Raw genomic sequence first — 25,557 nt, forward strand, 5'->3', positions numbered from 1 at the left:
AATAGCGTTCTACGACAAGAACAGAAAAAATACTGAATAAAGACAAAGGAAAAGTCAGAAAAAATTAGGAATATTAAAACAATTGCTGGTTTTTTCCGGATAATTCCGTTTCTCGGTAGTTTTCCATACTGCGGACACAGGTGATGAAATCGCCAATGCAAAGTCGTCGGAAACAATTAAGTTCTGCTCTTTTTTTTAAGGATATGATATTTTTTTCATCCAATAAATAAAATAGCTGAATGTACTTGCGCCGGCGAAATGGAAAATTATTTAGTTTTCCAGTGCTGTGAATTTTTTAACTGACTGATATTACACCAGGAAATGAAATAATTCCGGTTAAAAACCATAGACTATTGAGACATCCGCTTTCAAAACCAGAAGCTAAAAAAATTTGAAAATTAAAACTGAAACAAACTAAATTAACAGAATGTAATCAGTTGAACGCATTACATTAACTGTAAAAAAATTTATTAGTAGAAGGAAATATACCAGTAAATTCAAGTTAAAAAAGCAGCAGCAACTAGGATTAAATTTTATTTTCAGCAATTAAAATTTGCCACCGGTATTTAAATTTAATTAATAAGAATTCGATCAAAAAAATAAACGTTTCTGGAATATTCAAAAGCTGGTCGATTGGAGCAGAAATTAAAGCGCTGAAAAATCTTTACAAATATTTTTTGGGCGATAACTTAAAGAGCAAGAAGCTATTCAGTACTCTGATATCCAGTTTTATCTTTATGAGAAAACATTGATATTTAATTGCAGGCTTAAGGTTTACGTAAGCTGAACACGGGTTTAAGGTTAACGTGAATTACCCCAATGTTAAAGATGAAATATGTGTCGTTGATAAATAAATAAAGATGAAATAAGTGAAATCACTTAAACACTTTAGTGAATGTCAAAAATATCTGTTAAATACCAATTACTTTTAATTACGCAAACAAATATCATGGAACAACATGGAATGAAGGTGAAATTTTTAAAAAAAATTTTCATGGCACGATATAGAAAATTCAGTATTGGTTTACTTTGGCAAACGCCAACATTCAGCATGCACTAACTGAAATGTTGGGAAAATTCTTTAATATCATCATGTCGCCGTTGAACGCCAATCCACTCAGTAAATAAGCAGGTTTTTTTCCACTTTCAACTTCTTAACCTTGATAGGGTGCGTAGCCAAATCTTTCAACAAAAAATAAGCACCTTTTAAGTACTTTTTAAGCCCTCAAAAATATTTGTAAGCACTATATACATTACGAAAATGCATGATCATGATGAAATAACTAGTTTCTGACACAGGGTGGCCACTCAAATCAGATTTCAAATTTCCCTGATTTTTCCAGGTTTTCCAGATAAAAATCTTAAAATTTCCAGGTTTTTGTTTCTTTTTTCTTATAACGTGTAGGATGTGTACAAGAAAAGTGTCTATATTATAAAATATTTAAATCAAAATGTTATTTTTTTAACATATCATCTTGAAAAAAATAATTTATTTTGACAATTTGGCAAGATTTTTTAATTATTTTTTAATGTTTTGGTACAAATTTTTGAATCAAAAATCATTTATTGACCAACAAAAGAGTAAAATTAAATATTAATATATAGTTGGTTCTTAAAAAAACCTTTTTTTAAAATTAAAATATGTTATAAAAGGTTAAAAAGGAATAGAAAAAATTAGCATTAATGCAACAATTGTAGACAAACATTGCTGTGAGCGATTGTAAAAAAATGTGTGATTGGTTGGTTTGCTGAGAAAAAATAATTCACAGATTTCTTTGAATGGGAGCAGAAAAAGAGTGCAATATAAAATCTATTATTATTAAATTATAACCAACTAATTTTTGGAGAATTTTATAAAGTTAAAAATACAAAAACATTTTGTAGATAGAAAAAAAAATTACCACCAATAATTACTTGAGCCATAAATGGATTCAGCCCAAGGACAGAATTTAAAAACAGAAGCTAATATCCTAATCCCTTTCTCCGCCTCCACCAGAATCTTTCCTAAATTGCACGGTCCCATAGCGGTCAAAGGTTTCTACATTCATTTAGCAACGGTGGGAAAATTTTATGTGGCATTCTAGTTTACAGAGCTGTAATGGAGCAAATTTTGATGCAAGCAAAGTATCGCTAAGTTGATGATATTTCAACTGTTTGACGATACATTTCCGTTTAAAGAAAGTGGGTATAACTGATGAAATAATTTAAAGTAAGAAAATTAGTAAATAATTTAAATTAGTGAAGCTAAAAAAATTATCAAAGAAAAAATTTCCAGCTTTTCTTTAAAATTCCCTGATTTTTCCAGGTTTTTATTCAAATTTCCCAGATATTTCCAGGTTTTTTCCAGTATAAAAAAAAAATTCCCTGATAATTCCAGGTTTTCAAAGTTTTCCAGGTGGGTGGCCACCCTGAAAGAATTCTTCTTGATTATATTAGCTTATTAGCCATAAAAAATGATCACGAGGTTTTTCAGTTCGACATCAGAGGGTGGAAAATGAAGCGTGAAATCGAGAATCTCGTGCAAAATGCAACCGAGTTGCACATTAGAGTGCATTAATCTCACCGAACCCAGCTCAATATAGTAGATGCACATACGAACTCGCAAGTATTTCATCAAACATGTAAAATGATTGGTGCTTTCATATGCTATGGACCGACGGCACAAGAAATAGATTGTGGTTGAATGAATCGTGAAAAAAATTGAATAGAACAATGTTAAGAGCACGCTTTTGCATAATACGTGGGGAAAATCTACATGGTAAAGAAAAAAATCTCATTTTCGAAAAGGGAAAATTAAGCACTTTTTAAAAACACCCAATGAAAAAAGCACCTTTAAGGGCTTTTAAATAACGAGAATCGAAAATAAGCTCCTTTAAGCACTTTTTAAAAACGCTACGCACCATGCTCGACTCTCGAAGACAAAAGAACACCTGTTAAAAGAACAAGGTCATATTCACCGTCAAAAAGAATTCTTTTAACTGAAATTAATTAGAATTTGAGCAAAAAGGAGATAAAAACCACGAAAACCTCTCGCGGTTAGCCCGATACCAGTAGAGCTCTGAAATGCTTCTACCAAAGTATAATTTGCATAGTCACTGCAATCTCTGCTGGCAGGGAGCAAAATTAAGTTTAACTGTCTATCTCTGTGATTCGTTCAGATGTGGACTTCATCTGTCTCCGCTGATCCATGCCGATTTTTAAGAAAAAGTTGTCATTAATTCTGCAAACATATAAGTACACTTATTGAGTCGGATTTATCACTTAATATTTTAAATGTGCACATCTTACAGATTGCTGATAATTCCCTTATTGAAAAATATTAATCAGAAAAATAGAAAAATGTTTGGTGATAGGTATTATTGATATTATGTTTATTGGCGCTGCTTTTTAATATGAACTATATATATACTAATATAAATACGTATCACGATATCTACTATGAGTACTGAAGAAATGGGTTTTTTACAGCCTACCGAATTGGATAAGTACAGGAGAAAATTGTTGGTTATGGCAGTTTTTAACTATCAGGAGTTGGCCTCTGGTAATAGAATTATGACAAATTATACTGAACATTGTTAGTCTTCATTTTGAGAGTACGAACTTCTAAAAACATGTTTTCCTTAATGTAATAACGCAAAGCCATCGGGAAGAGCAACAAATAACAATAAATAAATAAAAACTGGTATTTTCAGTTAACTAATTGTGTCCGCATATATCTTTGAATTTTGTGCATGATTTCTTAATATTGATCATTAACGATTTATTGATTATTTAGTTTTATTTCCTAAAGAAAAACGAGTATTCAGCTGGTAACCATTATAATAAACTGAAAGTTACCTGAGCACAAAATAGTATTTATTTTCAAGGCGACTTTGCCTAGAAAAAAAATTTAATATTTTACCTGGGCAGTGTGTCTGAAACGCATGCGAACCAAACACAAAAAAATTGTATATTGAAGCTGAAATATAAATTCCTCCTTAATGCGCGGTAGCTGCTGCTTCAAGTTTTTTTTTTTTATTTCCGCCAATTATTTTCTCCCTGTGCCTTAACGTTCGATGTCAAGCAAATGATTTTCTAGGGTTGTTTATTGACTATTTATCACAAAGTCACTTATCTGGTTCTTCCATCCAAAGAATACTCAAATAATGTCACTTAGCCAGTTCTTCCAGTGAGTACCTTCGGAATGAATAGATTTAGCAATATAAATGAATGCTGTATGTTTAAATAAGAGCTTTTCCCGAGAAATCGCAATTCTTTTAAAAATGTCACTAAGTTCATTCTTCCACTAACCTTATTCAATTGAAGCTTTCACATTAGTGGTTAGAAACTACGTAACTGGTGCCAAAAACCAGTTACAATTTTACAAATATAAATCAGAGAGAGAACTCTTAAAGATTTTGGAAAGAAATAGGTAAAATTAATAATTTATAATTCTTTTCGAAGAATGCGAACTTACCGTGCATAACGGAAAAAATAAGTAAAATTTCTTATTCTTTACAAAGAACTCAAACTTACCGTGCATAACGGGAAATAGGTAAAATTAATAATTCATTATAAAGAACTCGAACTTACCGTGAGTAACGGAAAAAATAAGTAAAATTTCTAATTCTTTTCAAAGAACTCGAACTTATGGTGCATAACGGAAAAAAATAGGTAAAATTAATAAATTCATCATAAAGAACTCGAACATACCGTGCATAACGGAAAAAAATAAGTAAAATTTCTAATTCTTTTCAAAGAACTCGAACTTATGGTGCATAACGGAAAAAAATAGGTAAAATTAATAAATTCATCATAAAGAACTCGAACATACCGTGCATAACGGAAAAAAATAAGTAAAATTTCTAATTCTTTACAAAGAACTCGAACTTACGGTGCATAACGGAAAAGATAGGTAAAATTAATAAACTCATCATAAAGAACTCGAATATATCGTGTATAACGGAAAAAAATAAGTAAAATTTCTAATTCTTGACAAAGAACTCGAACTTACGGTGCATAACGGAAAAAAATAGGTAAAATTAATAAACTCATCATAAAGAACTCGAATATACCGTATATAACGGAAAAAAAATAAGTAAAATTTCTAATTCTTTACAAAGAACTCGAACTTACGGTGCATAACGGAAAAAAATAGGTAAAATTAATAAACTCATCATAAAGAACTCGAATATACCGTGTATAACGGGAAAAAATAAGTAAAATTTCTAATTCTTTACAAAGAACTCGAACTTACGGTGCATAACGAAAAAAAATAGGTAAAATTAATAAACTCATCATAAAGAACTCGAATATACCGTGTATAACGGAAAAAAAATAAGTAAAATCTCTAATTCTTTACAAAGAACTCGAACTTACGGTGCATAACGGAAAAAAATAGGTAAAATTAATAAACTCATCATAAAGAACTCGAATATACCGTGTATAACGGGAAAAAATAAGTAAAATTTCTAATTCTTTACAAAGAACTCGAACTTACGGTGCATAACGGAAAAAAATAGGTAAAATTAATAAACTCATCATAAAGAACTCGAATATACCGTGTATAACGGAAAAAAATAAGTAAAATTTCTAATTCTTTACAAAGAACTCGAACTTACCATGCATAACGGAAAAAATAGGTAAAATTAATAATTTATAATTCCTTACAAAGAATTCGAACTTACCGTGCATAACGGAAAGACACAAAATAGTACTGGCAGTTGCCTTATGATGCACTTCACTTCCAATATTCTAAGAATAGAAGCGTTTAATTAAAACAAATATCTTATTATTTCCGAAAAAATCGGTGCATTGAAATCGTGAAATTCATCAAAACAGTTTATTTACTTTAATATAACCAATCAATCCGCAACGTATTCAGTTTGTTTATAAGTAAAATAAACTCACGCAAGTAATATCTTTCTAATCAGTTCGTGCATAAAGTCGATTATCTTTCAATCAGTGAAAACTCGTTATCTTTTAATAGAGAAAACACGTTTTCGGGTTTTTCTTAAATTTTTGCTACGTTTGTTAGAATTTTATTGAGATATTATTTTTCTTCCTATTACAAATAATTCTTTCTTTCCGATTAAAAATATGAAGTTTAGTTCAAATAAAGGATTTTTAGAAAGATCATTTAAGGGAAATATAATATACCGCCTGACGAGAATTAAATATTGGGAGTACAAATTAATTCGGTCCGTTTTTTGTGATCAAAAATGCATTTATTTCAGAACAAAATGAATGGGCAGATTAATTAAAGTATTGTCCATCGCTGGCTACTACTTTTTCTCACCTCTCAGGCAATTTTCGAGTTCCATCTCGAAAGAATTTCTCGTCTTTTGAGGCGATCCAAGCTAGGAGCCAATTTTGGATTTCTGCGAAAAAAGTGAACCGGTGACCTAACAAATCCTGCTGCAACCGTCGGAACAGCCAGTAAACAGAAGGAGCAATATCCGGTGAATACGGCTGGTGTGGTAAAATATCCCACTTGAGCGTTTACAAATAATTTTTTACGACTTTTGCGACATGAGGCCGACCGTTATCATGCAGAAGAATAACTTTGTCATGACTTTGCTCGTATTCCAGCCGTTTTTCTCGTAATACACGGCTCAAACGAATCAATTGTAGCCTATACCGATCGCCCGGAATGGAATCGCCAGGTTGTAGCAGTTCATAGTATACATCGCGATTCACCATTCTTGAAACGTCGAAACCATTCCACACATGATTTATCAGTTGGAGCATTGTCACCATAAACTTCTACAAGCATTTGATGCTGTTTAGCTGCACTTTTCTGCCAATTAAAGCAGAAACATAAAACCTCTCGCATATGCTGCTTAGTTACCACAAAATTTGACATATTCAACAAAGTAAAAAACATTGTTTTTGTATGAAACTCAAAGCGATATAAATTGAATATTATTGACAGATGTCTAACCTCTCTTAAACCACCGAATCTAGCTGTCACTATGAAACATTCATAACAGCTAGAGCCATCTGTTGAAAACAGATCGAACTAATTTGTACTCCCAATAGTAAATCATAGAACGAGTCTATTAGTTAACAGGGTGCGTAGCCAAATCTTTCAACAAAAAATAAGCACCTTTTAAGTACTTTTAAGCACTCAAAAAATATTTTTAAGCACTATGTACACTAACAAAATGCAAAATATTTTCAAAGACTTTACATGATCATGATAAAATAACTAGAATTTGACATAGAACTCTTTTCTTGATTATATTAGCCATTAAAAAATGATCGAGAGATTTTTCGGTTCGATTTCAGAGGGTGGAAAATAATGCTTGAAATTGAGAATATCTTGCAAAATGCAGCAGAATCTCATCGAACATAACTCACTAGACGCACAAGCGGTCTCGTAAGTATTTCACCAAACCTGTAAAATGATTAGCGCTTTCATACGCTATAACGGTACGCTGAAATTGATTGTGATTGAATGAATTCTGAAAACGTTGAACAGAAAAATATGAAAAGCACGTTTTTACATAATACGTGGCGAAAATCGACTTTCCTTTTCATTAAGCACTTTTTAAAAACACCCAATAAAAAAAGCACCTTTAAGGGCTTTTAAAAACGAAAATCGAAAATAAGCACCTTTAAGCACTTTTTAAAAACACTACGCGCCATGGTTAAAACAAAGGTACAGAATTCAAGAAGTGTCTATCATTACACGGGTTAAAAGCTTTGACCCAATGCTGATCCCTGAGCACAATGATATGCTCGAGACAATATGAACTCTCTCTGAAGGTCAGTCGTCTTCTTACGGTGGGTGAACTATAGATAAAAGAAAAATCGCGCATACTTATTCAACTTGATGTTCCTCTCCAATTAATGCGAATTTGAGCAGGTTTTTTTCTTTTTTTTTTAAAAAAAAAAAGACACATCTCTGAATATTGTTTTGCCTTACTAAAAAAAAGACACAAAACCTAAAAAAATAATTTTGTCTAAAAAGCAAATGAAATCATGTTTGCCATCCAGCATCAACATTTTTATCAATAAAAATAGTTTAGAAAAGTAATATAATAACTATATTTTACTTAAAGTAGCGTGAAATTTTTATTTTTACTTTTCTTATTTTTTTTTCAACTTTCAATCTCTGCTCTATTTAATTTTTTATTAATTTTCTGTAACTGTGATATAATTTTCATATAATGGTTTAAGAGATTGCTAAAGATTGTTTAGTTAAAATTATCATTACAAAATTCGTTTAGAGGTTCCAGTGCATATTTTTGCCAAAAAAGGGCAATTTTTTAAAAAAGACTTAGCTAAACTTTTACAAAAACTGATTTTTTTTTTTTGTCAATTTAGTTTTGAGCCCTTAATGACATATATTTTACCCCCTTTTTACGTATTCCACTATATCTCGACAACTGAAGCATTTTTGCACACAATAATAAAAAAATTTTCTCCAAAGATAAATACGTGCAAAGAATAACTTTAAATGATTATTTATAATCTTGATTTTTTTTTTATTTAATGTTAGTAGAATTTGAAATATTAGAATATAATATTGAAATAGTAGAATTTGAATTAAAAAACATAGAAATTTTTACACAATTTTAAAGAATATAATTTTAAATGACAAAATGCAAAATTTGAAAGATCTTTTCAAAAAGTTTCAATGTAATAGTACGGAGGTAGGAGACAATTGAAAGAATACTTCTTAAGAAATCAAATTTTAAATAGACGACTTTTTTGAAATTTTTATAGCGAATAATTATTTATATTTAACTTATTAAATCCTAAGGCTCAATTTTCTCAATACTATTTATTAAAATTATATATCTGGTAAATTACTAAAAGCAATTATTGCCTGATAATATTGTGTTTTATTAGTAGAAATTTGAAACCCAAAGCAATATATCAGACTCTAATTCAGACTCAATTAAAATTCAGACTCAAAACTAAATGTCAGACTCAATTGCAAAACAATTAACCTAACAATTGTAATTACGAAAATATTTGCCGAATACAAATTTCAAAATTAAAAAGAAATGAAACGAACTTAACACTTTTCTTCCAAAGATAGGGAAAACTACTATTGAGTCGAACTTGAAAATGAAAATGGCTCATTTATCAACTCTTAATTTGTGCTGCAATTAATAAAATTTATGAAGGGAAAAAAACTGTGCATAAATCTTTTTTGCTGAATTACGTAATTTATGATTTTGTAGAAAACATAACTCCAGTCAGTTTATGCCGCTCAGAATCGTGCCTAAATACGTACCTTACTGGAGAGCAGATTACTTGAAAGCAGTTTAGTCATATTCATGTTGAAAAAACAATACCCGTTAACTAATGATCAGTTTTTAGAATCGTCATTAAAAAGAAACAATGTTCGTTAGCATCAATGGTGATTAAAATCAAATCAAATTAATAAGACGTTTTTTTTAAAACGGAATTCTAAGTGAACTGTGTAAATAGAATTATCTCCGAAGAGCACTAATAGGAGTTAAAATAAATCAAAACTAGTAAAATGTATTTTAAAGTAATGCTTAAGAGTACTTAGTTTTAAAAGTATGTGAACAGAATCGTCTGTCGAAGAGATAACGTGAGCACTAGTAGGGGGTCAAAATGTTATAAAAACATCAAAAGTGTTTTTGTTTTTTTTTTAAATAGATAATTTTTTAAAGTAATCATTAGCTTTTATAAATGCGCCACAAAGTTACTATTTAATTAAAAAAAACTACTTAGTCACAACTTTCTATTTAGGTCTTTGCATTGAACTTAAGACTTTTCATTATAAATAAATTATTTTTCTTTTTTGTTGCACAAATAAATATATGTTTAATGAAAATACATTTTTTTTTTTTTGCATTTCCAAACATACCGTTAGTTTAATTTGTATTATTATTTAATTTTGCATAGAAATTATTTTCAAACAGAATAGCTAAAGTAATTCTAAACGTTTTATTGAATTTTGAAAGTTAACATCCCTGGATAAAAATATATAAAACTAGCAAATCAATGATCTAAAAAAATCTGATCCTTACCTTTATATATTATATATATAAACTGCAAACTACACCTGGGAACCAAGAAATCGAAGAATCAATCAAAAAGTAATGCAATGAAATAATAAAGAAAACTTTTCATTGTTTGATTGTTTTGTTTTTTTAATTAAATTTTGCTATCAATTATTATTGAATTAATTGAATATATATAAACAAATTATCAGCTAAAAACCAGTTTTTACTCGGTATGGTTTTATTTGTCTCAATCTGTAAGTGTATAATTATTATTAAAAAAAACATTTTTCTAGATTATATAAACTGTTTTGCACTATTAAAATGCTTGAAATATTTGTACAGTTCTAAAAAATATAATCTCCGTTTCATTTCCACTTTCGATAGGTTTCATTTAATTAAAAAATATCTTACGCTAGTTAATTAAAAAAGGAAAACTAAAAGAAGAAAGAAGTGATCTTCTGTGTGATCTGGAAAAGATCAAAAGCGATCTAGAAAACCTCAAAAGATTCTTATTTTATTAACAAATTATCAATTAAAAACCATTTTTTGCTTACGTTGATTTTATTTGTCACAATCTGTAAATGTATAATTAATTTTAAAAAAAAAACATTTTTCCAGATTAACAAATTGTTTTGCACCATTAAAATCCTTAAAATAATTTGAGGGATCTAAAAATTATAATCTCCATTCCATTTCCAATTTCGATAAGTTTCATTTCCTTAAAAATACCATAGGCTAGATAATTAAAAAAAGATCACGAATCAATTCAGCACATGACATAGGCAAACAGTGAGAGAAGGTAAACAAAATTTGATCATGAAAAATTATTTCTCTCAGTAAATATAACATGTATGATTAACAAAAATGTGCACAACTGTCACGATTAAATATGGTATAAAAGTAGGCAACTGCCAACCATCAACCAGATCACTAAATCAGCAGCCATGTACTGCTCATTTAGTTTAGTGGCGGTGGTACTTCTGTCATATTGTGAGCTTCATACGATAAATGCCAACCACAATGCTGATTTTTCGTTCCTTTCGAATCCTCAAAAGGCTCGGGAATTTGCCAGAAATTTTGTTTCCAATCTGAAGGACTGCGGTATGTTTAATTATGAATCCGTGGAAGACTACTATGAAGTAATAATAAGTTTAACGAATGCCGAAATAAGCAGCAAGCAAAGGCATTACACAAAAGCTAAAGAAAAGGCAATGCTGGGGGCATTAGCTTCATCGATTGCTGAGCTAACGATAGTGGAAAGCAAACATATCAGTATAACAATTAAACTGAGAGCTGTTATACAAGCTATAAAAGTTACTTTTCGGCAAATAAATTGCCCAGAAAACAAAGATTTTATTAGCGAAATAGAAGATATGGTATTTGTACTTAGCCGACATAATTCCGACTCAGAGAATGAAATCGATATCGATAGCGAATCAGGCTCAGTTAGCGTACAGACCTCCATAAATGTCAATGAAGGTGGATCCAATGGGCAAGGAGGGAATAGTAATAACAACGGAATAGGTGAGTTTATTAAAAGGTGAGTTTTTGAGTTCAAATACCCACAAAGTATTGATAACAATTATGTATTTTTCTTTGTAAAAGCAGGGCCAAATGGACCCGGATCGGACAGCGGACCCATTTTCATAGATACAGTTGTCAATTATGAGCCCAATGGTGCACAAAACGATGCAGGAAATGGATTGGGAGGTAAGTTATTAAAATCTTTAACTAAATAATATTGTCCCTGCTTAAATATTAAAATATCGAATTTTTTCTTAAGTATAACAATCATATTAATCAAAATATAAAATGAAGATTAAATTTTCTCCATACACATTCTAATTAAAATTTTTCGATATTAACTATCAGAAGCAGACATTTCTTCAGTTGAGTGTAGAATTTGAAGCATAATACAAATTTATTCAGGTAGCTTACAAATAAATATTTTTCTAATCTACTGATCAGAATATGTAACAGCCAATCAACTTTGAAACATTGATATTAATCGAAAGATTGATAACCAAAAGAATCGTAAAAAGCTTTGATGTTAACTGAAAAAGGGGAGATATGGGGCCATTTATATAAATTTTATCTGAGCAACAATTTCTCCATTCTTACACTATTATTTGCACTTAGAAAAAAATATAATTTAAGGCAAAATAATATTTCATTTACAAAACACAGAAAGAATAGTTTATTACAAATTGTAAAATAAATTTTAAAAAAAACATTTATTTTTTATGAAATATAATTTTAAAATACTGACCACTAACGAGGTTTGAATCCCGGACCCTCGGATCCAGTAATTTGTTGCTTCCTATCACTTAAGATTAACGGCCAGAAAGCATCTGATTGCAAGTCTGTGATCTGAGCTGACTGTCAACAAAAAACTATATTATAGTTTTGAAAAAACAATTAAAACAATATATTAAATCAAATCACTCGTAAGAAAACAAGCAAATTAAATCATGCTTTCGGAAACTTTTCCAAATAGCAATAAAATCAAAGATACGTAACAGTTATAAGTAAAAACCTTTTATTAAAAATTAGAATAATCAACTTATAAACTATTTATTTATTAGTACTTTAGTTTGAATGTTTCATTCATTTGCATTAAAATGTTTATACTTTCCTTATATAGAGATGAAAATAACAATTTTCATCCTGTTTTAAAAAATGTCTAATTTAATTTGAATTATTAATAATTTTTTAGGCCTAGAATATTTTCGGATTACATTTTATTAACAGAATTTTGCTCAGTATTTAAAAACCAAAAATATTATCAATTTTTTTCTAAAAGATAATTTTACATAACAGAAACAATTACAGTTGATAACACCAATTTTTTACGGAAAATTTTTAAATACAGTGGAAAATATTTAATGAAAGAGATAGCTTCGAAATCATACTCATTTTGAAACACGATTTACGATACTTTACGAAGCGAAATTTAAAATTACTTGTTCACTTTTATAAAAAAGAACCAAATGCACCAGAAGGGAAAAATGCTGAAAAATCTATTAATGTAGACACTGTGATTAATTTAATTCCCGAGGGTCTAAGCAATGAAGATCGAACAATCACCTTATAGCCAAGGAGAACCGAACCAAGGTTCCGGAGGACCGAATTACTGAGGAGGACCAATGAACCCAGAAGTACCAAACGGACCAAATGCTGCAAACCCTATTAATGTAGACACTGAGGTCAATATATATCCTAAGGGTCCAAGCAATGAAGGACCGAACGGCCCAGGAGGACCAAAGGGACAAGAGTCGTCACAGAATATGTTTATAAAATATGATTACCATGCCGTGGCTCAAGGAATAGATCGCATTTCTCACACGGAATCGCCCAGGGATAGAATCTTAGCGTTGCTGGTCGATATGAATTTTGATCTCGACTCTCAACAACCTCGGTACTGACATAAAATATCCTCCGTGGTAGGCATATCATTGCAAGAAATCTCCTTGCAGTTTTTCAAATTGTTAGAGAGTTTCATGGTTTTCCGCTCCACATAACGGAAACGCGAGCTTGCTTCTTTAAAAAGACAAATACAAAGCTTAGTTTGATAAAATGCTTGATCCAGGTGTTTCTTTGACTTCCGGATTCAGTTCAAAATTTCAAAGGTACGGAGTTTAACCTAGATAGTCGTAAACTCAGAATCTAGACCGCTATACTACGCTAGTTACAAACAGAAATAAAAATAACTATATATGAAAGAATAGCTGGTTATAAAGAACTCCTAATTGGCAAAACTCTATTTACCGAAAATAACACCAATGAAATGGTTGAAAACTTTTGAACATTAACATTACTTAACAAAGACTTCAAAAAAACATGTCAATATTAGAATAATTCCAGAATTCATTTGCAATAAAATTTTTATACCATTTTATAGAGTTGAAAATAACACTTATCATCCTGTTTCAAAAAAAGTCTAATATAGTTAAAATTATGAGTACTTTTTTTCTAACAGATAATTTTACATAACAGTAACTAATACAGTAGATAACACCAGTTTTTTCCAACAATTTTTAAATGAGGAAAATTATATAATGAAAGATTTCGCTTCGGAATGGTATTCATTTTGTAACACTATTTACGATACTTTATAAAACAAAATTTAAAATTACTTATTCATTTTTATAAAAAGGACCAAATGGACCAGAAGGACCAAATGAAGGACCTATTAACGTAGACACTGAGGTCAATATATATCCAAACGGCCCAGGAGGACCAAAGGGACCAGGGGCGTCACCTTATGGCCCGGGAGGACCGAATGGCCCAGGAGGACCAAACGGACCAGGAGGACCAAACGGACCTGGAGGACCAAAGAATCCAGAAGGACCAAAAGGACCAGGAGGAACAAAAGGACCAGGAACGTCACCTTATGGCCCAGGAGGACCAAAAAACCCAGAAGGATCAAACGGACCAGGAGGACCAAACGCACCAAATGTCGAAAGACCTATTAATGTAGACACTGAGGTCAATATATATCCTGAGGGTCCAAGCAATGAAGGACCAAACGGCCCAGGAGGACCAAATGGAAAAGGTACGTCACCTTATGGCCCGGGAGGACCAAATGGCTCAGGTGGACCAAAGAATCCAGAAGGACCAAACGGACCAGGAGGACCAAACGGCCCAGGAGGACCAAAGAATCCAGAAGGACCAAACGGACCAGGAGGTTCAAAGGGACCAGGAGCGTCACCTTATGGCCCAGGAGGACCAAAGAACCCAGAAGGACCAAACGGACCAGGAGGACCAAACGGACCAAATGCCGAAAGACCTATTAATGTAGACACTGAGGTCAATATATATCCTGAGGGTCCAAGCAATGAAGGACCAAATGGACCAGGAGAACCAAAGGGACCAGGAGGACCGAACCAAGGCTCAGGAGGACCATTTGGGCCAGAAGGACCAAACAAAGGTTCAGGAGGACCGTTCGGGCCAGGAGGACCAAATAAACCAGAAGGACCAAACAATGAATCAGGTAGGTTAAAAATTTATGCTTCTATAAATATGTTTATAAAATATGTTCACCATGCCTTGGCTCAAGGAATAGATTGCATTTCTCACACGGAATCGCCCAGGGATAGAATCTTAGCGTTGCTGGTCGATATGAATTTTGATCTCGACTCTCACCAACCTCGGTACTGACATAAAAGATCCTCAGTGGTTGGCATATCATTGCAAGAAATCCCTTTGCAGTCTTTCAAATTGTTAGAGAGTTTCATGGTTTTCGCTCCACGTAACAGAAACGCGAGCTTGTTTCTTTAAAAAGACAAATACAAAGCTTAGTTTCATCAAATGCTTGATCCAGGTGTTTCTTTGACTTCCGGATACAGCTCAAAATTTCAAAGGTACGGAGTTTAACCTAGATAGTCGTAAACTCAGAATCGAGACCGCTATACTACGCTAGTTGCAAACAGAAAAAAAAAATAACTACATATTAAAGAATAGCAAGTTATAAAGAACTCCTATTTGGCAAAACTCTATTTTCCGAAAATAACACCAATGGAATGGTTGAAAACTTTTGAAAATTAACAGTAGTTAACAAAGACTTCAAAAAAACATGTCAATATAAGAATAATTCCAGAATTCATTTGCAATAAAATTTTTATACCGTTTTATAGAGATTAAAATAACACTTTTCATCCCGTTTCAAAAAAAGTCTAATATATTTAAAATTATTAGTAATTTTTTTCTAGCAGATAATTTTACATAACAGTAACTATTACAGTAGATAACACCAGTTTTTTCCTACAATTTTTAAATGAGGAAAATTATTTAATGAAAGATTTAGCTTCGGAATCGTACTCATTTTGTAACACTAATTACGATACTTAATAAAACGAAATTTAAAATTACTTATTCATTTTTATAAAAAGGACCAAATGGACCAGAAGGACCAAATAAAGGACCTATTAACGTAGACACTGAGGTCAATATATATCCAAACGGCCCAGGAGGACCAAAGGGACCAGGAGGACCAAAGAATCCAGAAGGACCAGACGGACCAGGAGGACCAAACGGTCCTGGAGGACCAAAGAATCCAGAAGGACCAAACGGACCAGGAGGACCAAACGGACCAGGAGCGTCACCTTATGGCCCAGGAGGACCAAAGAACCCAGAAGGACCAAACGGACCAGGAGGACCAAACGGACCAGGAGGACCAAACGGACCAAATGCCGAAAGACCTATTAATGTAGACACTGAGGTTAATATATATCCTGAGGGTCCAAGCAATGAAGGACCAAACGGCCCAGGAGGACCAAAGGGACCAGGTACGTCACCGTATGGACCGAATGGCCCAGGAGGACCAAAGAATCCAGAAGGACCAAACGGACCAGGAGGACCAAACGGACCAGGAGGACCAAACGGTCCGGGAGGACCAAAGAATCCAGAAGGACCAAACGGACCAGGAGGACCAAAGGGACCAGGAGCGTCACCTTATGGCCCAGGAGGACCAAAGAACCCAGAAGGACCAAACGGACCAAATGCCGAAAGACCTATTAATGTAGACACTGAGGTCAATATATATCCTGAGGGTCCAAGCAATGAATTACCAAATGGACCAGGAGAACCAAAGGGACCAGGAGGACCGAACCAAGGCTCAGGAGGACCATTTGGGCCAGAAGGACCAAACAAAGGTTCAGGAGGACCGTTCGGGCCAGGAGGACCAAATAAACCAGAAGGACCAAACAATGAATCGGGTAGGTTAAAAATTTATGCTTCTATAAATATGTTTATAAAATATGTTCACCATGCCTTGGCTCAAGGAATAGATTGCATTTCTCACACGGAATCGCCCAGGGATAGAATCTTAGCGTTGCTGGTCGATATGAATTTTGATCTCGACTCTCACCAACCTCGGTACTGACATAAAAGATCCTCAGTGGTTGGCATATCATTGCAAGAAATCCCTTTGCAGTTTTTCAAATTGTTAAAGAGTTTCATGGTTTTCGCTCCACGTAACGGAAACGCGAGCTTGTTTCTTTAAAAAGACAAATGCAAAGCTTAGTTTCATCAAATACTTGATCCAGGTGTTTCTTTGACTTCCGGATTCAGCTCAAAATTTCAAAGGTACGGAGTTTAACCTAGATAGTCGTAAACTTAGAATCGAGACCGATATACTACGCTAGTTACAAACAGAAAAAAAAATTACATATTAAAGAATAGCAAGTTATAAAGAACTCCTATTTGGCAAAACTCTATTTTCCGAAAATAACACCAATGGAATGGTTGAAAACTTTGGAAAATTAACCTTAGTTAACAAAGACTTCAAAAAAACATGTCAATATAAGAATAATTCCAGAATTCATTTGCAATAAAATTTTTATACCATTTTATAGAGATTAAAATAACACTTTTCATCCCGTTTCAAAAAAAGTCTAATATATTTAAAATTATTAGTAATTTTTTTCTAGCAGATAATTTTACACAACAGTAACTATTACAATAGATAACACCAGTTTTTTCCTACAATTTTTAAATGAGGAAAATTATTTAATGAAAGATTTAGCTTCGGAATCGTACTCATTTTGTAACACTAATTACGATACTTAATAAAACGAAATTTAAAATTACTTATTCATTTTTATAAAAAGGACCAAATGGACCAGAAGGACCAAATAAAGTACCTATTAACATAGACACTGAGGTCAATATATATCCAAACGGCCCAGGAGGACCAAAGGGACCAGGAGGACCAAAGAATCCAGAAGGACCAAACGGACCAGGAGGACCAAACGGTCCTGGAGGACCAAAGAATCCAGAAGGACCAAACGGACCAGGAGGACCAAACGGACCAGGAGCGTCACCTTATGGCCCAGGAGGACCAAAGAACCCAGAAGGACCAGGAGGACCAAACGGACCAGGAGGACCAAACGGACCAGGAGGACCAAACGGACCAAATGCCGAAAGACCTATTAATGTAGACACTGAGGTTAATATATATCCTGAGGGTCCAAGCAATGAAGGACCAAACGGCCCAGGAGGACCAAAGGGACCAGGTACGTCACCTTATGGACCGAATGGCCCAGGAGGACCAAAGAATCCAGAAGGACCAAACGGACCAGGAGGACCAAAGGGACCAGGAGCGTCACCTTATGGCCCAGGAGGACCAAAGAACCCAGAAGGACCAAACGGACCAGGAGGACCAAACGGACCAGGAGGACCAAACGGACCAAATGCCGAAAGACCTATTAATGTAGACACTGAGGTCAATATATATCCTGAGGGTCCAAGCAATGAAGGACCAAATGGACCAGGAGAACCAAAGGGACCAGGAGGACCGAACCAAGGCTCAGGAGGACCATTTGGGCCAGAAGGACCAAACAAAGGTTCAGGAGGACCGTTCGGGCCAGGAGGACCAAATAAACCAGAAGGACCAAACAATGAATCAGGTAGGTTAAAAATTTATGCTTCTATAAATATGTTTATAAAATATGTTCACCATGCCTTGGCTCAAGGAATAGATTGCATTTCTCACACGGAATCGCCCAGGGATAGAATCTTAGCGTTGCTGGTCGATATGAATTTTGATCTCGACTCTCACCAACCTCGGTACTGACATAAAAGATCATCAGTGGTTGGCATATCATTGCAAGAAATCTCTTTGCAGTTTTTCAAATTGTTAGAGAGTTTCATGGTTTTCGCTCCACGTAACGGAAACGCGAGCTTGTTTCTTTAAAAAGACAAATACAAAGCTTAGTTTCAACAAATGCTTGATCCAGGTGTTTCTTTGACTTCCGGATTCAGCTCAAAATTTCAAAGGTACGGAGTTTAACCTAGATAGTCGTAAACTTAGAATCGAGACCGATATACTACGCTAGTTACAAACAGAAAAAAAAATTACATATTAAAGAATAGCAAGTTATAAAGAACTCCTATTTGGCAAAACTCTATTTTCCGAAAATAACACCAATGGAATGGTTGAAAACTTTGGAAAATTAACCTTAGTTAACAAAGACTTCAAAATAACATGTCAATATAAGAATAATTCCAGAATTCATTTGCAATAAAATTTTTATACCATTTTATAGAGATTAAAATAACACTTTTCATCCCGTTTCAAAAAAAGTCTAATATATTTAAAATTATTAGTAATTTTTTTCTAGCAGATAATTTTACATAACAGTAACTATTACAGTAGATAACACCAGTTTTTTCCTACAATTTTTAAATGAGGAAAATTATATAATGAAAGATTTCGCTTCGGAATGGTATTCATTTTGTAACACTATTTACGATACTTTATAAAACAAAATTTAAAATTACTTATTCATTTTTATAAAAAGGACCAAATGGACCAGAAGGACCAAATAAAGGACCTATTAACGTAGACACTGAGGTCAATATATATCCAAACGGCCCAGGGGGACCAACGGGAACAGGAGGACCAAAGAATCCAGAAGGACCAAACGGACCAGGAGGACCAAACGGTCCTGGAGGACCAAAGAATCCAGAAGGACCAAACGGACCAGGAGGACCAAACGGACCAAACGGTCCTGGAGGACCAAAGAATCCAGAAGGACCAAACGGACCAGGAGGACCAAAGGGACCAGGAGCGTCACCTTATGGCCCAGGAGGACCAAAGAACCCAGAAGGACCAAACGGACCAGGAGGACCAAACGGACCAAATGCCGAAAGACCTATTAATGTAGACACTGAGGTTAATATATATCCTGAGGGTCCAAGCAATGAAGGACCAAACGGCCCAGGAGGACCAAAGGGACCAGGTACGTCACCTTATGGACCGAATGGCCCAGGTGGACCAAAGAATCCAGAAGGACCAAACGGACCAGGAGGACCAAACGGTCCGGGAGGACCAAAGAATCCAGAAGGACCAAACGGACCAGGAGGACCAAAGGGACCAGGAGCGTCACCTTATGGCCCAGGAGGACCAAAGAACCCAGAAGGACCAAACGGACCAAATGCCGAAAGACCTATTAATGTAGACACTGAGGTCAATATATATCCTGAGGGTCCAAGCAATGAATTACCAAATGGACCAGGAGAACCAAAGGGACCAGGAGGACCGAACCAAGGCTCAGGAGGACCATTTGGGCCAGAAGGACCAAACAAAGGTTCAGGAGGACCGTTCGGGCCAGGAGGACCAAATAAACCAGAAGGACCAAACAATGAATCAGGTAGGTTAAAAATTTATGCTTCTATAAATATGTTTATAAAATATGTTCACCATGCCTTGGCTCAAGGAATAGATTGCATTTCTCACACGGAATCGCCCAGGGATAGAATCTTAGCGTTGCTGGTCGATATGAATTTTGATCTCGACTCTCACCAACCTCGGTACTGACATAAAAGATCATCAGTGGTTGGCATATCATTGCAAGAAATCCCTTTGCAGTTTTTCAAATTGTTAGAGAGTTTCATGGTTTTCGCTCCACGTAACGGAAACGCGAGCTTGTTTCTTTAAAAAGACAAATACAAAGCTTAGTTTCAACAAATGCTTGATCCAGGTGTTTCTTTGACTTCCGGATTCAGCTCAAAATTTCAAAGGTACGGAGTTTAACCTAGATAGTCGTAAACTTAGAATCGAGACCGATATACTACGCTAGTTACAAACAGAAAAAAAAATTACATATTAAAGAATAGCAAGTTATAAAGAACTCCTATTTGGCAAAACTCTATTTTCCGAAAATAACACCAATGGAATGGTTGAAAACTTTGGAAAATTAACCTTAGTTAACAAAGACTTCAAAATAACATGTCAATATAAGAATAATTCCAGAATTCATTTGCAATAAAATTTTTATACCATTTTATAGAGATTAAAATAACACTTTTCATCCCGTTTCAAAAAAAGTCTAATATATTTAAAATTATTAGTAATTTTTTTCTAGCAGATAATTTTACATAACAGTAACTATTACAGTAGATAACACCAGTTTTTTCCTACAATTTTTAAATGAGGAAAATTATATAATGAAAGATTTCGCTTCGGAATGGTATTCATTTTGTAACACTATTTACGATACTTTATAAAACAAAATTTAAAATTACTTATTCATTTTTATAAAAAGGACCAAATGGACCAGAAGGACCAAATAAAGGACCTATTAACGTAGACACTGAGGTCAATATATATCCAAACGGCCCAGGGGGACCAACGGGAACAGGAGGACCAAAGAATCCAGAAGGACCAAACGGACCAGGAGGACCAAACGGTCCTGGAGGACCAAAGAATCCAGAAGGACCAAACGGACCAGGAGGACCAAACGGACCAAACGGTCCTGGAGGACCAAAGAATCCAGAAGGACCAAACGGACCAGGAGGACCAAAGGGACCAGGAGCGTCACCTTATGGCCCAGGAGGACCAAAGAACCCAGAAGGACCAAACGGACCAGGAGGACCAAACGGACCAAATGCCGAAAGACCTATTAATGTAGACACTGAGGTTAATATATATCCTGAGGGTCCAAGCAATGAAGGACCAAACGGCCCAGGAGGACCAAAGGGACCAGGTACGTCACCTTATGGACCGAATGGCCCAGGTGGACCAAAGAATCCAGAAGGACCAAACGGACCAGGAGGACCAAACGGTCCGGGAGGACCAAAGAATCCAGAAGGACCAAACGGACCAGGAGGACCAAAGGGACCAGGAGCGTCACCTTATGGCCCAGGAGGACCAAAGAACCCAGAAGGACCAAACGGACCAAATGCCGAAAGACCTATTAATGTAGACACTGAGGTCAATATATATCCTGAGGGTCCAAGCAATGAATTACCAAATGGACCAGGAGAACCAAAGGGACCAGGAGGACCGAACCAAGGCTCAGGAGGACCATTTGGGCCAGAAGGACCAAACAAAGGTTCAGGAGGACCGTTCGGGCCAGGAGGACCAAATAAACCAGAAGGACCAAACAATGAATCGGGTAGGTTAAAAATTTATGCTTCTATAAATATGTTTATAAAATATGTTCACCATGCCTTGGCTCAAGGAATAGATTGCATTTCTCACACGGAATCGCCCAGGGATAGAATCTTAGCGTTGCTGGTCGATATGAATTTTGATCTCGACTCTCACCAACCTCGGTACTGACATAAAAAATCCTCAGTGGTTGGCATATCATTGCAAGAAATCCCTTTGCAGTTTTTCAAATTGTTAGAGAGTTTCATGGTTTTCGCTCCACGTAACGGAAACGCGAGCTTGTTTCTTTAAAAAGACAAATGCAAAGCTTAGTTTCATCAAATGCTTGATCCAGGTGTTTCTTTGACTTCCGGATTCAGCTCAAAATTTCGAAGGTACGGAGTTTAACCCAGATAGTCGTAAACTTAGAATCGAGACCGATATACTACGCTAGTTACAAACAGAAAAAAAAATTACATATTAAAGAATAGCAAGTTATAAAGAACTCCTATTTGGCAAAACTCTATTTTCCGAAAATAACACCAATGGAATGGTTGAAAACTTTGGAAAATTAACCTTAGTTAACAAAGACTTCAAAAAAACATGTCAATATAAGAATAATTCCAGAATTCATTTTCAATAAAATTTTTATACCATTTTATAGAGATTAAAATAACACTTTTCATCCCGTTTCAAAAAAAGTCTAATATATTTAAAATTATTAGTAATTTTTTTCTAGCAGATAATTTTACATAACAGTAACTATTACGTTAGATAACACCAGTTTTTTCCTACAATTTTTAAATGAGGAAAATTATTTAATGAAAGATTTAGCTTCGGAATCGTACTCATTTTGTAACACTAATTACGATACTTAATAAAACGAAATTTAAAATTACTTATTCATTTTTATAAAAAGGACCAAATGGACCAGAAGGACCAAATAAAGGACCTATTAACGTAGACACTGAGGTCAATATATATCCAAACGGGCCAGGAGAACCAAAGGGACCAGGAGGACCAAAGAATCCAGAAGGACCAAACGGACCAGGAGGACCAAACGGTCCTGGAGGACCAAAGAATCCAGAAGGACCAAACGGACCAGGAGGACCAAAGGGACCAGGAGCGTCACCTTATGGCCCAGGAGGACCAAAGAACCCAGAAGGACCAAACGGACCAGGAGGACCAAACGGACCAAATGCCGAAAGACCTATTAATGTAGACACTGAGGTTAATATATATCCTGAGGGTCCAAGCAATGAAGGACCAAACGGCCCAGGAGGACCAAAGGGACCAGGTACGTCACCTTATGGACCGAATGGCCCAGGTGGACCAAAGAATCCAGAAGGACCAAACGGACCAGGAGGACCAAACGGACCAGGAGGACCAAACGGACCAGGAGGACCAAACGGTCCGGGAGGACCAAAGAATCCAGAAGGACCAAACGGACCAGGAGGACCAAAGGGACCAGGAGCGTCACCTTATGGCCCAGGAGGACCAAAGAACCCAGAAGGACCAAACGGACCAGGAGGACCAAACGGACCAAATGCCGAAAGACCTATTAATGTAGACACTGAGGTCAATATATATCCTGAGGGTCCAAGCAATGAAGGACCAAATGGACCAGGAGAACCAAAGGGACCAGGAGGACCGAACCAAGGCTCAGGAGGACCATTTGGGCCAGAAGGACCAAACAAAGGTTCAGGAGGACCGTTCGGCCCAGGAGGACCAAATAAACCAGAAGGACCAAACAATGAATCAGGTAGGTTAAAAATTTATGCTTCTATAAATATGTTTATAAAATATGTTCACCATGCCTTGGCTCAAGGAATAGATTGCATTTCTCACACGGAATCGCCCAGGGATAGAATCTTAGCGTTGCTGGTCGATATGAATTTTGATCTCGACTCTCACCAACCTCGGTACTGACATAAAAGATCATCAGTGGTTGGCATATCATTGCAAGAAATCCCTTTGCAGTTTTTCAAATTGTTAGAGAGTTTCATGGTTTTCGCTCCACGTAACGGAAACGCGAGCTTGTTTCTTTAAAAAGGCAAATACAAAGCTTAGTTTCATCAAATGCTTGATCCAGGTGTTTCTTTGACTTCCGGATTCAGCTCAAAATTTCAAAGGTACGGAGTTTAACCTAGATAGTCGTAAACTCAGAATCGAGACCGATATACTACGCTAGTTACAAACAGAAAAAAAAATTACATATTAAAGAATAGCAAGTTATAAAGAACTCCTATTTGGCAAAACTCTATTTTCCGAAAATAACACCAATGGAATGGTTGAAAACTTTGGAAAATTAACCTTAGTTAACAAAGACTTCAAAAAAACATGTCAATATAAGAATAATTCCAGAATTCATTTGCAATAAAATTTTTATACCATTTTATAGAGATTAAAATAACACTTTTCATCCCGTTTCAAATAATGTCTAATATATTTAAAATTATTAGTAATTTTTTTCTAGCAGATAATTTTACATAACAGTAACTATTACAGTAGATAACACCAGTTTTTTCCTACAATTTTTAAATGAGGAAAATTATTTAATGAAAGATTTAGCTTCGGAATCGTACTCATTTTGTAACACTAATTACGATACTTAATAAAACGAAATTTAAAATTACTTATTCATTTTTATAAAAAGGACCAAATGGACCAGAAGGACCAAATAAAGGACCTATTAACGTAGACACTGAGGTTAATATATATCCAAACGGCCCAGGGGGACCAACGGGACCAGGAGGACCAAAGAATCCAGAAGGACCAAACGGACCAGGAGGACCAAACGGACCAAACGGTCCTGGAGGACCAAAGAATCCAGAAGGACCAAACGGACCAGGAGGACCAAACGGTCCTGGAGGACCAAAGAATCCAGAAGGACCAAACGGACCAGGAGGACCAAACGGACCAGGAGGACCAAACGGACCAAATGCCGTAAGACCTATTAATGTAGACACTGAGGTTAATATATATCCTGAGGGTCCAAGCAATGAAGGACCAAACGGCCCAGGAGGACCAAAGGGACCAGGTACGTCACCTTATGGACCGAATGGCCCAGGTGGACCAAAGAATCCAGAAGGACCAAACGGACCAGGAGGACCAAACGGTCCGGGAGGACCAAAGAATCCAGAAGGACCAAACGGACCAGGAGGACCAAAAGGACCAGGAGCGTCACCTTATGGCCCAGGAGGACCAAAGAACCCAGAAGGACCAAACGGACCAGGAGGACCAAACGGACCAAATGCCGAAAGACCTATTAATGTAGACACTGAGGTCAATATATATCCTGAGGGTCCAAGCAATGAAGGACCAAATGGACCAGGAGAACCAAAGGGACCAGGAGGACCGAACCAAGGCTCAGGAGGACCATTTGGGCCAGAAGGACCAAACAAAGGTTCAGGAGGACCGTTCGGGCCAGGAGGACCAAATAAACCAGAAGGACCAAACAATGAATCAGGTAGGTTAAAAATTTATGCTTCTATAAATATGTTTATAAAATATGTTCACCATGCCTTGGCTCAAGGAATAGATTGCATTTCTCACACGGAATCGCCCAGGGATAGAATCTTAGCGTTGCTGGTCGATATGAATTTTGATCTCGACTCTCACCAACCTCGGTACTGACATAAAAGATCCTCAGTGGTTGGCATATCATTGCAAGAAATCCCTTTTCAGTTTTTCAAATTGTTAGAGAGTTTC

General features: G+C 35.2%; 3 protein-coding genes across 6 annotated transcripts; all 3 read left to right on the forward strand.

The window, feature by feature from the left end:
- The first annotated feature begins 10,878 nt into the window (after positions 1–10,878).
- LOC107450705 (uncharacterized) lies at positions 10,879–16,869 on the forward strand. 4 transcript variants are annotated; one of them, XM_087152222.1, is made up of 3 exons: positions 10,879–11,495; positions 11,577–11,681; positions 15,863–16,869. In XM_087152222.1, the coding sequence occupies exons 1-3, from the start codon at positions 10,916–10,918 to the stop codon at positions 16,852–16,854; spliced, it is 1,677 nt and encodes a 558-aa protein (XP_087008348.1). In that variant the 5' UTR covers positions 10,879–10,915; the 3' UTR covers positions 16,855–16,869. The 4 variants fall into 4 exon arrangements, with proteins under 4 accessions (XP_087008348.1, XP_087008349.1, XP_087008345.1 ...); XM_087152223.1 differs by having other exon boundaries at positions 11,580–11,681; XM_087152219.1 differs by lacking the exon at positions 15,863–16,869 and adding an exon at positions 14,128–15,148 and having other exon boundaries at positions 10,880–11,495.
- A 1,078-nt stretch (positions 16,870–17,947) lies between these two features.
- On the forward strand, positions 17,948–23,786 carry LOC147804266 (uncharacterized). The gene is made up of 5 exons (XM_087151482.1): positions 17,948–17,986; positions 18,214–18,379; positions 19,274–20,125; positions 21,020–21,871; positions 22,766–23,786. The coding sequence occupies exons 1-5, from the start codon at positions 17,948–17,950 to the stop codon at positions 23,773–23,775; spliced, it is 2,919 nt and encodes a 972-aa protein (XP_087007608.1). The 3' UTR covers positions 23,776–23,786.
- Positions 23,787–23,850: 64 nt separating this feature from the next.
- On the forward strand, positions 23,851–25,497 carry LOC147804267 (uncharacterized). The gene is made up of 2 exons (XM_087151483.1): positions 23,851–23,866; positions 24,503–25,497. The coding sequence occupies exons 1-2, from the start codon at positions 23,851–23,853 to the stop codon at positions 25,480–25,482; spliced, it is 996 nt and encodes a 331-aa protein (XP_087007609.1). The 3' UTR covers positions 25,483–25,497.
- Positions 25,498–25,557: the final 60 nt, after the last annotated feature.

The sequence above is a fragment of the Parasteatoda tepidariorum genome, chromosome 9 (genome assembly GCF_982258835.1).
Source record: "Parasteatoda tepidariorum strain Cologne lab strain chromosome 9, Ptep-v5.0, whole genome shotgun sequence".
NCBI lineage: Eukaryota > Metazoa > Arthropoda > Arachnida > Araneae > Theridiidae > Parasteatoda > Parasteatoda tepidariorum.